Here is an 18233-nt window from a genome sequence, read left to right as displayed (position 1 = left end):
CGCCGACAATATTATTAAAACGGTTATTAAAATTTCCAAACGTTAAGGTGAGCGGTGTGTGTTTGTGCGGGGTTGGAACACAGAGCCGTGGCAGACCGGGCTCCCAAAAGGATTTCGAAGTCAGTGCGGGGGGCGGAGAGGATGAAGTTTGTCCCTCTGGCGCTGCCATAGTGGGCAGGGAGGCGTGTGCGTGTGACGTAGACGGCCGGCGTGCGGCTGCGACGTGGTGACGCTCTCGGCGTAACCAGGGGCAGCGGAGAGGGGAAAATGGCGAACGCGGGGCTGAAGGGAAGGAGTGCAGCCCGCCGCCCCGCTCCCCTCGCCTGCTTTTAAATATCACCGCTCCTTGCTTCCCCCCCCCTCACACCCCACCGTCCGCGCTCTAACCCTCACCCCACCTTTCAAATTGAAGTTCTCCGTGCGCTCTATTGCCCTGGTTATTCGGCAACAGCAGCAGCACACTGGCCCGTGGGGGGAGGGGGGTTACGAGGGAAACAGCTCGCGTCCGGGGGAATAAAACCTCAGCTGCTGCCTCCTCGTTCCTCGAACATCATTTGTCAGAGTGACGGTTATTAAACATGTCCCCTCACGGGAGGACAGTGAGTTCCTGCTGATGACTGGACAGTCTGTGCTGGCAGCTTTCAGACAGAACTCAGGGGTAAGTAAGTCACATCACCTCCCCTCTCTTGACAATCTTTGCCATGCCTGTGTTGCTGCTCCCTGGGGGGTTACTGGCCCTTAACAGTACAGGGTCACATTCAAAAGACTCAGGTGATGAGAGATTTCTTTACTTGTGGATGTTTGGCATTCCCTACCTGGGGAGCTGTGATTGCACAGTTGGCAGTCAATAGATTTTTGGGCATTAAGGAATAGTGTGGCAATGTGTTTAGTCCTGACCTGAAACATTGCCTCTCCTGTTCCTCTGATGCTGCTGTGCTTTTTTGAGCTCCACACTTTATCAATTCTGACTTTTCAGCATTTTGCAGTCCTCACTATCTCCAATGTGTTTTGTTAGAAAAGCATACAATCTCTTATTGAGTGGTTGTGTAGGTGCATTGGGGCAAATACACTATTCCTATTATTCTGTCACTTTTGTTTTGCTTTGACATTGGGAGGTGCTGCCGAGGACTGCAGAATAAACTTCTCAATGCTAGCTTGAAAACTTTAGTCTCAATTTTTGTAATCTATCCATTTTTGCCTTCTCATTCTGTTCCCCCTCTTTTCCATGCTTCCGTTTTAGTTTTGATTTGCTGTCATTTTCCAAATCTGCCTGTCTCTCCCTCAACACTATGGTGGAACTGGTCCAGTTAACTTGCTGCCTTGTCACAGTCACAGCTCAGAGCAGCCCTTAATGAAAACCATGTATGATATAGTCTGTGGATGTAGTGCATAATTTTCTTAACTTCATGAATGCTCTGTGACCTTTGACACATCTTCAAGTTTGTCAGCCGGTGATGGTCACATTCCACGAAAGAATTATTTTTAAAAACTGAAAGAATTCCAACTGCACACACTTTGATTTACTATTGACGAATAAGGTATAATTGGAAAATCTCTATCTCTTTATTCTCCTGTCTCCAGAAACTGACCTTCGTTCTCTTCCTATTCTTCATCTACATGGCCTCCCTCAATTCAAAGACATGGTCTCAGTTTCCATGTATGTGTTGATGAAACATCCAGTTCTATATTGCCCGTTTCCTAAGCCCCCTCCACTGCCTTTTCTTGTTAGCCTTCTTGCCCAACATTCAGGCTTGGATGAGCTAGCTTTTTTTTATAATTTGTAAGTCCAAAGCCACTGCTTTTGGTCTCCCACTATACTCCATGTCACTCATTACTGTTTCTGTTTTCCTTCCCAGTCTCTCGTGGGCTGAACCAAAATACTTATGAACTTGGTTTCATTTTGACTCCAAGCGCAGCTTTTGCTGCTATTCCTCCTCGATTGTAAAGACTCCCTAATTTCACTTCTGTAATACTCCTCACCCCCTCCCCTATTTGGTACTGAAACAAATCTTCTCCAAACTCGCTGGTACTGAAACTCTCAATCATAGTTTTGTTGCCTCCAGAATCCAGTGCCTCTCCCAAGTGTAAATATGACAGGCCAGGAACCCAACACCCTCAGTCAGCTTTGTCACTGATTTCCTAGTTACTTTCCTTAAAATTTGCTTTTAAAAAAGAGCAAAACTTAAAAGAAAATAATCCCTTGTTTTATCTTTTTGTTTCTTCCTCAATTTGTTCCTGTCTGTCTTCTGCTCCCACTAACTGGGTTGGAAATTAGAATCTCTGTTTTGCACTCATTGTTTCTACCTCTCAAAACAGATTAAGTTATAGCTGACTTCAACATTTAACTTCTGTTTTAATAATGCTGAAGTGAAGTTTAAAAAAAATATTTGTTTCCTTTCTTCTGTCAGACATACTTGTTTTTTTTAAGTTAATTGAATTCAAGACAAAACTTGTAATCAGTGTTGAGTTCCATGCTCTCTCTCTCTCAAAACTTCTTTCATTCAGTGAAAAATTAGTCCAGGTGAATTTTAGCTTGCTAGAACTTTGTAATGTGTCCTATAGTTCAAACAATTTTGTGGGACATAAAACTGAAGAAAACACCCTATTTTACATTGAAAACAAAAAATGCTAGAAATCACAGTGGGCCAGGCAGCATCAGTGGCGAGAGAGCAAACTAATGTTTTGAGAGTTTGCTGCTCGCTCTCTCTCCATGGATACTGCCTCACTTGCTGTAATCTCCAGGATTTTTTTTTTTGTTTTCAGTACAGATTCCAGCATCTGCAGTAATTTGCCCCTACCCTATTTTATATGTCTGACTGACATTTTTGACATCCTGAAATACCGCACAGTTCAAATTCCACTTGCAGATTTGCAGTGCTGTGCAAATTAACTCACAGCCTTGAAATTGACACGAGGTGGTGGAGGTCTCTAAGGGAAGATGTTTAATTGAAGCATCGACTTGCACAAATATTTTTAAAATTTTTAACCTTTAATTTGGGTATGCAATTTTCCATTAGAAATTTGGACATTGGTAATTTATAAATTGGGGAAAATGTCCCAAAAGCATGACAATTGAAATTCAGATCATCCACGCAAGTGTTTGTAGATAAAGGATTTTTAACATAGATAGTGGTTCATATATGATGTACTCAGTAGGTGTATTAGTGAAAAGAATGCAGCTTTGGTGTTTCTAAATAATAAGGTAGTATCCCTGAAGGCTGATGCCTAAACTTTGAATAGGAACAGATCAGAAGTACTGCAGACAAAGCAATAGCTTACATCAGGTCCAAGGTCATATCTTTTCACAACCAAGGTTGAGCTGTTAACCTTCTCTAGAGTACACAGCAGATCTCTAATTTTTCAGAGGACTTTAATGTGGCTGATCCAGAATAAACAGCTTCTTATCAAACTCAAATGTTTATCTTTACATTCAATAGGTGTTAAAGTTTTATAATCCAGATAAGCAGCTGACAAACCAGTAAATATGCACAGTACACTTCTGTATGCTACAAAGAGAAATTTGAATCAAGCTTTGCTGATGTGTCCTTGTGAAATATCATTATGAAAGCTTACTGGAAAATGTGAGCAATTGTATGGATCTGTCCTTTTATGTGTGTTGTGAAGGTTTGATGCAGTGCTTGTTTGTCTCAGGGAAGATGTATTCTCACTTTGCATCTCTGGCTCTCAATTCTAGAACTCCCTTCCCACCTGCACTGTGGTGTATCTACACCACAAAAAAACTACAGCAATTCACAAAGATGGCTCAGCACCAACTTCTGAAGGGCATTTAGGGATGGGCACTAAATGCAGGCGTAGTCAGTGACATCCAAAAATCCAAAAGAGCAGGAATAATGACTTTTTGAAAAATTAGCATGTGCTGAATTACAGTAAAGAATGCACGGGATTGGTGAAAGATGATATTACATTAAAAGACGAGTTGTGCTTTCAATGGAAGTCAATTTTATTGTGCAGTGTTGATTGGAGATAAATATCACAGCAGGCTAGATATAAGAATATTACATTTGTAATGTAGACTTAATTTAAACGCGATTAAAGTTTGTAATTGAACTTTCAGAGAATCTTGGAATTCCACTGTTTGGAAGAAGGCTATTTGACCATAATGAGTACATTGGTTTTCTGTAAACGTAAACTGCTATTGTAACTGTAAAGTCCCTTTTCCTTGCATTTTCTTCATTCACAGCATTGTTTCTCTTTTTTGAATATTTGCCTGTTTTCATTTAAAATGTCTGTCATTGTTTTATTGAATTCATCCAGACTAGACTGTTACAGTGGTCATGCTTTACAAAAGCCTTTCCAAGCCTTATGTCATCTCATCCTGTCAGCATATCTTTTGTTCCTTATTTCTTCTAGTAATTATACAGCTACATCTTAAATGCATCTATGTCATTGACACCTCGAGGTGGGTATGTCTTGTATGTTATCCACTCAATCATTTAAAGATGTTTCTCCTGTTTCGATTTATTGATGTCTGTTATTATTTATGGCCCTAGTTTTGGATTCTTCTGCAAGTAAAAACACCTGTATTTATCCCCTCAAGCCCCTTTATAGTTTTAAATGTCACTGCTAAATTAGCCCTCATTTTTCCCTTTTCTAGAGATTTGGTTCCTGGTCTGGACAGCATTTCCTGATTGTTTCTCCTCCGTTCAGGTATCATCCTTGTAAATCTTTTGTAAAGCCATTACATCCTCCTTAAAACTTTGTGACCAAAGTGTGATTCAGTTTTTGAAAATATAACAAAACTTCCCTTCCTGGGGAATTCTCCTGGAAATTAATCGTTAGGAAAAAGTGAGGACTGCAGATGCTGGAGATCAGAGTTGAAGAGTGTGGTGCTGAAAAAGCACAGCCGGTCAGGGAGCATCCAAGGAGCGGGAGAGTCTATGTTTTGGGCATAAGCCCTTCATTAGGAATCATTGTTTGCGAATGTGCGTGTTGACAAAGTGCATGTGCTAAAACCTTTCTTCTAGCTTCTCACTTAATTTGTTGGGCAATTTTAAATTTATGCCTTCCGATTATTAACTTGCTGTCTCTGGAAATACGTTTTCATCATTCACATTTATCAAAGCTTCAACACGCTGAACATATTAATTATTCTTCTCTTAACCTCTCTTAGAAGGGAAAAGGCTCTGTTTATCTCCTCTCTGCTCACAGCTAAAGGTTTGCCCATGGTGAATTGTTCTTTCACCATCCATGATCTTGGCTTTTTCCTAAAGTAAGGCAAGCAAAAGCTGGATTCCTATTCTAAGTGCTCTACTTTTTCAGCATTACATTTACTTTTACATAGTCAATTCAAGTGATTGGTAATTCAATTTTTTGATCAAAGGTAGGTGGCTTCTTATGTTTGGAGCCTGAAATGTTCCTTTTTGTAAGCTTCCTTTGAATTTTGGGCAATTCATTGTCAGAGCTGTTAACTTACCAGCATGATTGTTAAAACCAATTGTTTTATTTTTGTTGCTGTTCCAACATTTATTTCCAGAAATTTATTCTCAACTGCAGCTATAAAGGAATCATGGGCTAAATGTGTGCAAACCCATTGACACAATGGGAACGGCGTCTTCGCTGATTGGCCCAAATGAAGTCATTGAAGACACAGATGGTGGTGGTGGGGAGGCTTGCGAGATCCCAGTGGAATTCAAACCTAAGGCCAGGCTGTTGCGCAGCTCCTTTAGAAGGGGTCCACGGGTAATTGGTGCAAGCTTCAAATCAACAACTTCAGTTGACCTTGAATATGCTGCGGAATATGAGCGACTCAAGAAAGAATATGAAATCTTCCGTGTCAGTAAAAATAATGAGATTGCCTCCATGCAGAAAAAGGAAACCAAACTTGACAAGGAAAATAAAAGACTGAGAGCGGAGCTTCAGGTAAGAACTTGACCGTAAACTCTGAAAGATTGTTGGCCTGAAGTGTAAAACTGTTTCTCTCTTCACAAATGCTCCCTACTTTGCTGATGTTTTCTGATGTTTTGCTATTTTTAGCTCCTGTTTCTAGGATCTTCAGTATTTTGCTTTGACATGAAGATCCTTGATATGTTCTGTTCATGCACCCTAATGCTGTCCAATCCTGTTAAAACTGCATTATGTATTAAACCATTGTTTGCATTTCATTTATTTTCATTTGCAGAAGAAAAGAATGATGAGATCTTTTTAAGAAGTTAAATTGTTTGGTGTATTTTTTTAAAAGTGAAAATGTGAACTTCTTCTGAGCCATGTAGAAGCCGCTAAGGAAACATATTACTAAACATCGCGAATAAAAGCAAAATACTGCAGATGCTTGAAATTTGAACTAAAAACTGAAAATGCTGAGAAACGCAGCAGGTCTGGCAGCATCTGTGGAAATAGTTGTGATGAGGTTTGAGAAGGGACTCGAAATGTTAACTCTGTTTCTCTCTACTCAGATGCTGCCAGACCTGAAAAGTTTCTCCAATGCTTTGTGTGTCTAATACTAAACTAGGTTGTATTAGGAGTGTATGCATCTTGCAGAAGTGCTTGAAAGATTTTGCGACTTGGTTTTGAATACCAAGTCTAGGATATCCCTGGTGTTCAAGAGCTTTTCTGCTCACTGAGTAAGCTTGCTGAGCACTGTGGGGCTGGGGAGTGGGTGGTTGTTTGTGCTCTTTACTTGCTTTAACCTGCATGGTACTGTTTTTAATAGGCTTTGCAGAAAACCTACCAGAAGATACTTCGAGAAAAAGAAAGTGCCCTTGAGGCAAAATACCAGGCCATGGAGAGAGCTGCCACATTTGAGCATGACAGGGATAAAGTGAAAAGGCAGTTCAAGGTAATTTCAGCCAACAAACAGCAGCACTAGATTGAAGAAAAAAAATGGTTGGTGTATCAATGCCACATCCAATCTCTTTGTTGACAAATCAAAGTAATATTGAAGTGAATTTACATGCTTGAAAAACATGAGCAGATCTTAGGGTGTGATCTGTGATCTGCCCTAGAAGCTAGTGTGAGTGTCCTGATTTGCTGTTTATTGTTTGCATTTCTTTACTATTGAGCAAGGGCACTGGATGGAATAGCATTATTTTCCATTAGGAACTGTAAATACCATATCTTTATCTTTTTCTGTATTTTTGATTGTGGACTGAAATGAATAAAAAGGGGATTGATTTAATGCCAAGGATTATTGAAGGATTTCTGGGCTTTTTAAAAACAAGTTACGTGATACTCATTGTAAGTGCTGTTTATATAGCTGTTGGTTCAAGCAGTGGGGACACTTCAATTCCAGATGAACAGAAGCTTGGGGTGTGTACAAATGGAGATTTGGTCAGTAGTAATTAACTGGTCTGTGGACTGGTGACCAGTTATCAATGACCAAGGCTGCCTGCTGCTAACAATGATGTGACAACCCCTGTCCAACACCCCAACCCCTCCCCCCCCCCAATCCTGTCCAATGCCACCACCCCCGCCCCAACCCCATCCAACACCACGCCACTGCCACCCCCCTGCTCCCCCCCCAGGGCAGCCAGACTGAACACCAACAATAAGGCTGCTGCTGCTGCCGCCTTTGTGGGGTAAGTCTCCGAATAGTGAACGCCGCAGCCACACACACAACATTTTACTGAAACTTTTTGACAGGTTCCACTTCTATCCTCTACAGGATAATGTCAGATTATCTGGGGAAGGGAGGCGGGTTTAGGGTACACTCCTGTGTTGAACTCCAGGGAAAGTGTGGGGGGAGAGAGAGGCGTGAGGTCAGTCAATAGGGGACGGTGCCTGTTTAATCACTAAACAAAAGATGGGATCGCTATTGGACACACATCTTTGATGTAATCTTTCTACCGGGACCTCGAGATCTCCTTCGGATAATCTGATTTTCAGATCGGATAACTGGTATTCGGATAATCAAGGTTCCTCTGTATACAAGATGTGAGATTGTCTGGTTACTAGCATGTAGGAACCTACGGTGTGAAAATTGTCTCCATCCTTCCCTACATTTCCTATCGTAATGATTTCCTTTACATCTGTGCTTTTACAGAAAGGCAAAGCCGTGATTGAACTAATTATTCCTTTTATTAAAACTCACCATGTTAGATTATGAGTTTCACCTTTAAAAAGTGGTCTTTGTCTGTGAAAGTGCTTTCTTTCATTTAGTTGAGGTAAATCAAGAAGTTATTGTATTATTTTCTGGCCTTTTTTGTGTTTAAATATCTGCCACCTCACGATTTAAAGGAAGTTTGAAAAATGCCATGCAGCTAATTACTAATCGAAATTGTCAGTTTTTTTTTATTTCAGTGTCCATGTGTATTTAATGATACTGTTTTACATTTCACATTTCTAATCCTCAATCTGCTTCATTATTGTGAAATTTTGGAACATTTCTTGCAACCTTAAGTTGAATTTATGATCGTATTTTTTTGCATTCATTCTTTCTTGTATTTTGTTATCTTTACTTGCAGAGAAAGATTTTTTTAACTCCAGACATTTTTTTATAAACTTCGCTCTTGTTACTTTATTGAATGAAAGGTTTTCAAAACTCTGAGTATTAGCTTTAAATGGGGCTCTATTTTATTTCAGATTTTCAGGGAAACGAAGGAGAAGGAGATTCAAGATCTATTACGAGCCAAGCGTGAGTTAGAAACCAAATTTCAGAGACTGCAGGCTCAGGGTGTTCAAATGTTTGATCTCGCTGATTCTGACTCAGACGATAATCATACTGATGTTACAGGTAACACTTTAATGTTTAATCCTACTGAGTTTTCTCTTCCTTCACAGCGCCCATTTCCAGCTAACACTAAGAGCTTGACATACATTTCACCGTTTTCATCATTTTATAATGTAGCAGTATCCACGGTTGTTGGATTGTATGGCCAGTTTAAACTTGTATGGCTGCAAAGAAAGATGTATTGCCAAAGCTTTGTCTTTGCAGTCATCAGGACAAACACAAGAATGACAAATTGTAAACAATCACAGCCATTTATACTGTAGTATAAAAGAACACTGGTTGACAAGTTGTCTTTGATTCGCCGAATTATTGCTATGAGGGAGCTATAGGCTCCCCACACTTCCAGGTAATTTTAAAGAATTGCAAGACTTGTACATATTCCTGTTGTTTTTCAGAAAAGGAGCCCTTGTGTCAGAATGTATGGTGCTTCTAGCAAGCATAAATGAGCCATGTTCTAGGCTCAACTGATTATCTTTTAAATTAGCTAATGCATCGAGTAGCACACTCAGTAAACCCTGCACAGAGTGGGAAGCGCACCTAATAGTTGGTTGAGTTATATAAGCTTTAGTGTGGTGATGTTTATTGATTTAGACACTCTTTCTTGAAGTCTCCTTCCCTCAATCTTTGCACATTCATTCTCTGTGTGTGTGTCTCTCTCTCTCTGTGCGTGTGTGTGTCTCTCTCTCTCTCTGTGCGTGTGTGTGTCTCTCTCTCTCTCTGTGTGTGTGTGTGTGTGTGTGTGTCTGTCTCTCTCTGTCTCTCTGTCTCTCTGTCTCTCTGTCTCTCTGTCTCTCTGTCTCTCTGTCTCTCTGTCTCTCTGTCTCTCTGTCTCTCTGTCTCTCTGTCTCTGTCCCTCTCTGTCTCTGTCCCTCTCTGTCTCTGTCCCTCTCTGTCTCTGTCCCTCTCTGTCTCTGTCCCTCTCTGTCTCTGTCCCTCTCTGTCTCTGTCCCTCTCTGTCTCTGTCCCTCTCTGTCTCTGTCTCTCTCTGTCTCTGTCTCTCTCTGTCTCTGTCTCTCTCTGTCTCTGTCTCTCTCTGTCTCTGTCTCTCTCTGTCTCTGTCTCTCTCTCTCTCTCTCTCTCTCTCATTGAATTTCTGTTGTGACCTTCATTAAAACTCTGAGGTGTTAGCTCACATTTGGCTGTTTAGGGTAAGGGGGACATATCAAATTGAAGTTGTCACGTTGATGCTGGATCTTGCACCTCCCTAAGAAGAGGTGAGAAGGCTGTTTTTGCCAGTATATAAATATGCACAGATGTTAAGAAAAATAGCAGCTTTGTGCATATACACAAAGTAACACACCAGCAGTTGGCATTACATTTGATTCTGTCAAGGCTACTCCACTTCTGACCTCTTTCCGGCCTTGGTTGAAACATGGACAAACCAGTTGAACTCCAGAGGTGAGGTAAGCATGACTACCTTTGACATCAAGGCTGTATTTGACTGAGTGTGGCATCAAGGAGGGTTAATAAAACTAGAATCAATGGAAGTAATGGGAAAACTCTCTGCTGGTTGAATGATACCTGACAGATAGGCAGCTGGTTTTGGTGTTAGTGGTCAGTCATCTCAGCCAGGGCATCTTTGCAGGTGTTCCTCTGGGGATTGTCCTTGGCTCAACCATCATCACCAGCTTCATCAGTGACCGACCTTCCATCCATCATAAGGTCAGAAGTGAGTATGTTTCCTGGCCATTGTCCAATGTTCAGCATCATTCATGACCTTTCAGATTCTGAAGCAGTCCACTTCCCAAAGCATCTACACCTGGATGATATTCGGGTTTGGTCTGATAAATGGCAAATAACATTCATGCCAAACAAGTGTCAAGCATTGACCATCTCCAATAAAAGAGAGTCTATCCATTGTTCCTTGACATTCAATGGCATTACCGTCAATGAATCTCTCACAATTAACATCCTGGGAAGCACCATTGACCAGAAACTGAACTAGACTAGCCATATAAATATAGGGGTGACGAGTAGGTCAGAGGCTAAGAACTCTGCAGCAAGTAATTCACCTCCTGACTCCCCAAAACCTGTCTGTCATCTAGAAGGAATGTGTTGGAATGGTGTCGATTGCTTGAGTTGATACTTAAGGACAGAACAATATCATCTCTTTTTTTTTATTAAACTCAGTCACTTCATAGTATCTGCAGTCATGATGGCAGATTTTAAATATTAGGTGAAACATATATTAATTAATAAAATCTATTGCCCTATGCACTCTCTACTCTGAAATAAACTTTAAAATGTTTGCGATGGTTAAAGAGTCTACAAGTATCATGACTGCCTGACTTGTTTCTCTATTTCTGTTGTAATTAATTGTTTTGTAATCCACTTTGATCTTTTTGTTAGAGTTGCTTTCCATCACTTATAGCTGAATTCTCAATCATGATGTTACAAAGTTTTATAAATCCTTCTGACAAGTATTTACTTGTCTTTGTTTTAACCACTTCCATCTCCTTTATAACATTGTGATATTGGAAAATTACATTTGCATTCTCACAGAATGTGAATTAGTGGTACTGAAGATAGGGTAAGTATTTCTGGTACAAGAAATTTTAAAATAAAATCAATGTGACATTAGCAGAAGGTTGCAATCAATTGCTAGATCAATTGATTAATATTAAATTTAATTTTACATGATGAAAATCTGTCGGAAGTCTCAAGGGATATGGGACAATTGTGGTTAAATTACAGATTAGATTCACGGTTGAATGGCAGAACAGGCTTGAGGACAAAATGGTTTGCTCCTGTTGGTGTTCCAATTTCATGTGAGGAAAGTCCAAGCAGATACTTTCTACTTAGCCTAGGACAATCCCCTGAGGAACTCCTGCAAAGTAGGAGTGGCGAGTATTAAGAGAATTATTGCAAATATTTGTCTAAGTGTATACCAAAATGGGCCTAGTGTAGGATCCTTTGTAATTCAGGTGCTAATATGCAATTACTCCATTTTGGTGCTGCATGTATGACGTTGGATTTGTGATTCTGCATACGTCAGCAATTTAAATTTCTTTTTGGTTCTGTTGAGACCAGACTTTGTGTTTCAGTTATGTTATTAGTTGTACCTCCTTAAAGCTTGACACTGTCTTTGAACTTTTCAGCCACAGGCACTCAGTGTGAATACTGGAGTGGTGGGGTCTTGGGAAGTGAGCCATCTTTGGGCAGCATGATACAGCTTCAACAGACGTTCCGAGGTCCAGAGCTCGCACATAGTTCCATAGATGTCGAAGGACCGTTTGCCAATGTTAATCGAGGTAAACTATCAGTTGCTAATACTGAGGTAATACCATTCCTTTCACAGCTTTACATATATTAGGCTGTACAGGGGGTCCCTGACTTACGAGTACTTATCCTTTTGACTGCAATCCCATACAGGATTTTAATTTTTAAAGACCTGACATACAAACATTTCCTGAACTTATGACGGCTGATTTCCATTGTCTTGCATTGTGTACCAACTTGTATACAGACTCCAGGGTGGAACCTGGCACTACCTATAATTTGCTGCGGCCAGGCAAGACATTTAGTGACAACTTCAAAGCTTTTTAGAATCTTTGCATGGCAACATATCAGGATTGTGAACAGTTCAGTGAGGGAAACTGGGCGTCCATGGCCTGAAAAAATGGGGCAAGCAACTGTGTGCCTCCTCAAGGCGAGCGATTGAAGCATCATGAACTTCACTACATTAGGACTGAGATGATTATACAAGTTATGATGGATAACGGATTAATTCAATGTCAGCACAGGTACGGTAAGTAAAATAAAGAGATGAGAAAAAGGAATTTGGATAAAAGTTGAAAACAAAATCCATTTGACATGAGAAACCTTTCCACCAATAATTAACGTGTGAAGGATTGAGACTCATTTGTTTTCAGTGTTAGGGGTGACTGACAACTAATGCTTATCATTTGGGAGAAGATTTGTAGCTCGGGTGCTCGTTGTTGTGGTTCTGTTCGCCGAGCTGGGAATTTGTCTTGCAAACGTTTCGTCCCCTGTCTAGGTGACATCCTCAGTGCTTGGGAGCCTCCTGTGAAGCGCTTCTGTGCTGTTTCCTCCGGCATTTATCGTGGCCTGTCTCTGCCGCTTCCGGTTGTCAGTTCCAGCTGTCCGCTGTAGTGGCCGGTATATTGGGTCCAGGTCGATGTTGACTCTATGAACAAACACATCGACCTGGACCCAATATACCGGCCACTACAGCAGACAGCTGGAACTGACAACTGGAAGCGGCAGAGACAGGCCACTATAAATGCCGGAGGAAACAGCACAGAAGCGCTTCACAGGAGGCTCCCAAGCACTGAGGATGTCACCTAGACAGGGGACGAAACGTTTGCAAGACAAATTCCCAGCTCGGCGAACAGAACCACAACAATGCTTATCATGTTGTTGAGTTAACGTTTTGTGGTTTGATTAGTTTGTATTATTTATATCTACCATGTAAGTCAAGGAACTTCATGATATTCAAAGGTGTGTCTGAACATGAGATGCTATTTTGATGAAGTTAATGATGAATTGCAACATCTCTGGAAGCATCGTTTGTGTTTTCACTTTTAATTGTCAGTGGACAGTGCTGTGAAGTATTGAGTGAGGCCAGATGTAGGTGGAGGGCAGTGACTTGAGTTGATTGTTAAAAAGCGTAAGTTTAGAATTAATTTGGTAGAAATCCCAGACTTGTGTCAGTGGTAGTGGAAGAAAGCAGTTGTTGCTAGGAGAGGGAGTAACTTGGAGTTTTAGCATGAACCAAGTGACCGTACGTCATGTGGGTGTGACTTATTGAAATTGCACCTCAGTCTAAAATGAAGCAAAAGTTTGAATGTGCTTTGTTCTTTACTTGTTTTAAAGCCATTAATGAAACCGTTACTGTAGATGAATAGTAGGATATGTGAATCATATTTTGGAGGGGGTTTATTTTGTTGCATTGACTTTTCCAGATGATTGGGATGCTGCTATGGCAAGCTTGCTGCAGACGACATCATTTCTTCCTCAGACCCTTTGGAGCAATACAGTGCGCTGTTATCTCATGAATTCTGCAGACACACAGCCTGAAGTGGACTTGCTTCTACAAGTAAGGCACAATTTATCGAATATTAGTTTAGTACCCTCATGGTCATTTGCATCAAAGGATTGGGTAGTTGTTCAGTGTCTATTTCTGGATCTGTGGTTAAGCATGAAACACTACTGAACCAGACAGAGGAAGAAGATCTTATTTTACTGCCCGTGATCTGCTCTGAATGCAGTCATTTCAGATCCAAAATCGCAGGGGAGTGGTTATAACTGATCTTGGTACATCAAGATCACATAATCAATGTTGGGATGTACAATGCGTGGATGCTACGTGGACACGATGGGATTCACCTGTGATGATGGTATCGAAGGTAATATCCCCTTCCTTTTGCTAGTTTCTTTAGTGGTTGTTTGAAGCATAGCACTACTACTCGAGAAGAAATTGTCAAACTTGGCAACTGGATATAGCATTGATACTACTCTCTGTGGTGGAAGATCTAACTTCCAGGGGTTTTCTGTTAAAATAAAATACGGTCCAGTGATGCTTCCTTTAATTGAACCTGTGAGCGATATATTTCCTGTTGGCTGAATATTCTTTCAGCATTCCAAGCTCACATGTAAACAGTTCTCATTAAATGGGGGGCTGGAGGACTCCAGCCATGATCATGACTGTGATATGAAAAACCGCTTCAGTCAAAAATCTACATTCCAATGGCCTAAGCGTTGTTATAGATACTCCATAACTAAGGGAAAAACAAGTTCTATACTCTTGAGTTATGCAGCTTTCTCACATAGTCTCGTGTCATTTACGTGCATTTAGGTAAATAATATAACCTGCGTATTTGGAGGTTCAAAATGTCACTTGCCTAATCTAGTCAGAGTTGCTGCCAGCAGTGTAAATTCTCTGAGATTGTAGTCTCATGCCTGCCATCCCTCAGTCAACACCTAAAAAGATTCAAAAAACAGATTACTTCGGATGTTGGGAATCAGAAATAAAAGCCGAATGGCAGAATTATCGAGCAGATTATCAGCAGAATCAGTGGAGAAACTGAGTTTATATTTCTGTTTCTCTCTCCACAGATGCTGCCAAAATTTAACTGGGTATTTCCAGCCTTTTCAGATTTTATATTTAAAAACGTAACAGGGATGAGCTGGGGCTCATCTGTGCTGGTCTTTCTTTCTTTTTTTTCGCCTTGTATTCTTTTTACTTTTTCTTTTTTTTTCTTTTCTCTTTTTAAACCTGGGGTTGGGTGAAGGAGCAGGCTTCCAAAGGCAGTGGCAGCAATGTCAGGAGGTGCCAGACCGTGTCTCCTGGTGAGCGAGGAGCAAGTCCCAAGCTGCCTCACCCAGCCCAGACACGCAGGCTGAGGCGAGGCTCCAGGTCCGCAGATAGATAGGCTCAGGCACCTGAAAGAGTGGAAGCATCAGTGAAAAGGATGGAAGGTGAACTGGCGGCAGTGTCGGGAGAAGCCTTAGAAGGGGAATGAGAGGTACGGAACCCGCACATTCTCAGGCCCGTGGATCCAGCCTGGATGCAGAGGTCACGGGAGTGACAGCAGAGGAGACCTGTAACCAAGATTCCAGAGCCCGTGCAGGACCCAGGAGCCCATTTCAGAGATTCCAGCAAATGTCCAGTAGGAGGAGCAGCGGGGGAGGAACAAGAAGAAAAGAGAAAGATGAATTCTATTGCAGTTAAAATCTTATATTGTATTAATTGTTTTAAGATGGCGCTGGAACATGGCAACATTTGGTGTATAATAAACAAAAGTATTTTCACTGTATTTTTATGTACATGTGACAGTAAATCTAAATCGAAAATGGATAATTTATTTCACTATTGGCTGTGAAAGTCTGCTATACTGGCTGCTGAGGTTCCTTCATTACAACGATTATTGAACTTTTCAAGATGTTACATTGGCTACTGAGCTGGTGAAATATATGATGCAAATGCAGGTTTTGCTTTCTTTTCACTCTTGTATTTTGAGGAATGGAGTTCTTTAGGGAGAGGATTTTGATGGAAAATCTAGAAACCAATTTGGCTTTTCAGCAGGTTCAAACTCGGGCTATTAACCTGTATCTTGTGTAGAAATGTCTAGGATTCAGAATGCCATTGACAGTACTTGCATAGCATAAGCACTCACTTGCATGTCTTTGGATTCATAAAACACGACTTTGGAAGATGATTTTGTTTCATCATCATAATAAGGGTAAATAGCTGCTGATTTTGTTCTGGGTGAGAGCTTTCCTCACTCTTTGATCGAATGCTGTGGTTTTGCAAGCCCTTAAATGAGCAGAATCAATTTTGCTGTTTTCAATCTGGCTTGAAGTTTAATTTTACTACAACATGTGTTGTCTGTTTCTTTTAGGAATATTTACCGAAGCTGCAAATGATGTGTGAGAGTCTTGGGAACTTTTTTCTTCCAGTACAGTTCGCAGTGGAGTGTGCCAGTCAGTATCTAGCTGAGAGAAAACGAGAGATAGAGAAAAGCTCCTTGTGTCTTTTCCTTCTGGGTTCTGCTTTACCTCGGTAAGGAGAGTTCTGCACTGTTAAGTATAGAATTGAAATTGTGATTGTGATTGCGTCTATTCACACTAAAGTCTTCTTGGTGCTGTTAACTGAGGCATTAGCCCATTTATTTGCTGTTAAAGGTAATGTAGAGAAGAAAATTATATATGTGCATTCTGCATTTGTATGAGACTACTACTGATTCTTGACTTCCAATTATGTTTGCCACAGCTTTATAACAATATTGTTATAAATTCTACTCTTATTTGCGCCTTGTAATGGACCTTGTCAATCACCAAGCCTGCACTGGCAACCTGCCCTGTGGATTGTCAGAATTTGCACATAATGCTTTCTGAATTCTTTTGTTTTCAGGTCCTCTTAGAAAGAGATTTTTAATATCAAAGATTAGTTCTAAACAAAAATTTGAACGAAAATGTTAAATTTTTCATGACGTAAATATATCCATTGAATTGTTTTGGCATTATTATGCTGTTATTGACAACTTCCTTTGAAAGACCATGCCTTTCTCAAAAGAATGGACTAGGGCTTGATGTTTTTAATTTAGATCAGTGAATATGGGAACTACATTTTGTTCATTCAGTCTGAGTATGTGCTGTATCCCAGATTTCCTGATGGGAATCATTATTGACACATTGGTTAGATTGATGAATTGCTTTGCAACAGTGACTTCCAAGCTTTTACCAAACGTTTGTGTGAAGGCAGCTCAATGCCTGTTATTGGGGCAATGCTAATACAGTATAGCTAACTATGTTCATATGGTCAGCTTTAACTATAAATGTGGATAGTAGAGTTTATACTTCAAAAGATGTAAAAGTAAAAACAAAATGTAAGACTTTGAAATGAGGACTGGATTGCATTTATAACTCCTAGTCAAATTATTCCCCCACCATAAAGGAAACTGCTTCACCTGAAGGATAAGGCTGGTCTTAACTCATTACACTTTATTTAAAGGTTTCACTATGTGTGTATGTCCCTGGAATTTAATGCCCATTCAAAAATGCCAATGAGAAGATAATAATGAGCTGCCTTTTTGAATTCAACTGATTGGCTTGCCAGGCCATCTCAGGGGCAGTTTCAAGTCAACCACATAACTGTGGGTCTGGAGTCGCTGACAATTAGATTTCCTTTCCTAGTGAACCGATAGTACATTTTAAAAAAAAGGTGATTCAGTAGGTTTAAGAGCACTTTACTAAATTCCTTATTCGTTTAACGAATGGAACTCAATTTTCTCTAAAGGGATTTGAACTTATGTCTCTTGATCATCTGGGTGTTTGGATTGCCAGTCCAGTAACATAATCACTATGCTACCAGTCGTGCCCCTGTGTTCAATGATGTGTCTACATGTTCTTTCACATTCAAAGTAACAGCTTTTTGCAATATGTTTAGTGGTTATTTTTATTTTAGTAATGTCAATTTTATGATGTATTATTAAAGTTTGAAAATAACGCTATTTCTTGCCTTATTTTCTGATTTGCCATTTCAAATGTCAAGGTCCAATAAAAATGGAAATAGTCAGTGATCAGAGTGATAAAAGCCCACTTCTGTTTTTGTTTTTGCAGCTTACATAGTTGGATGATTTGCAATTGTACTTTATTCTGAGTTTTATTTGTAAAGTGTAGCAAAAACTGTGGAAATTAAATCTTAAACTTATTTTTGGAATACTTAATTTATCCTGAGTGTAGAATAATAATTTTTCATTATTCAGTGTCCTCCACACCAAGAAAGAAAAAGACAAATCTTGGGTTTGCTTAACTAAAGTGGGGGATGTTTTTCACTCATTTTTGTGGTGTAAAGGTAGATTATAGAATTTCTTACATGGGTATTATTTGAAAACAGTTTTTTGAAGCGGTCTTGAACTCATCAGGATAGTTTGCAAGCATGTCAACTTAAAGGGGAACAACATATTTATACTATGTGAGCAGAATGTGCTGATTGGTTGGCAAGTGGACTCTGATTGGTAAAGGTGTTGCTATGGGAATGTGATAGTTGATGATGACTGACCGTCAAGTGCCAAGCTTTATT

At 40.2% G+C, this 18233-nt stretch overlaps 1 protein-coding gene across 1 annotated transcript in view; it reads left to right on the top strand.

The window, feature by feature from the left end:
* The first annotated feature begins 243 nt into the window (after positions 1-243).
* The window catches only part of acad11 (acyl-CoA dehydrogenase family, member 11), a 244274-nt gene continuing 226284 nt past the window's right edge, over positions 244-18233 (top strand). Inside the window, exons 1-7 of the mRNA XM_072560417.1 lie at positions 244-658; positions 5495-5880; positions 6671-6796; positions 8539-8689; positions 11785-11937; positions 13612-13745; positions 16051-16211. Coding sequence (XP_072416518.1) covers positions 5560-5880; positions 6671-6796; positions 8539-8689; positions 11785-11937; positions 13612-13745; positions 16051-16211 — 1046 coding nt within the window. The 5' untranslated portion in view covers positions 244-658; positions 5495-5559. The remainder of the gene's footprint in view (positions 659-5494; positions 5881-6670; positions 6797-8538; positions 8690-11784; positions 11938-13611; positions 13746-16050; positions 16212-18233) is intronic.

This window comes from Chiloscyllium punctatum, chromosome 41 (genome assembly GCF_047496795.1).
Source record: "Chiloscyllium punctatum isolate Juve2018m chromosome 41, sChiPun1.3, whole genome shotgun sequence".
Taxonomy (NCBI): domain Eukaryota; kingdom Metazoa; phylum Chordata; class Chondrichthyes; order Orectolobiformes; family Hemiscylliidae; genus Chiloscyllium; species Chiloscyllium punctatum.
The sequence above is the reverse complement of the archived record's forward strand: the minus strand, read 5'-3'. Positions and strand labels throughout refer to the sequence as shown.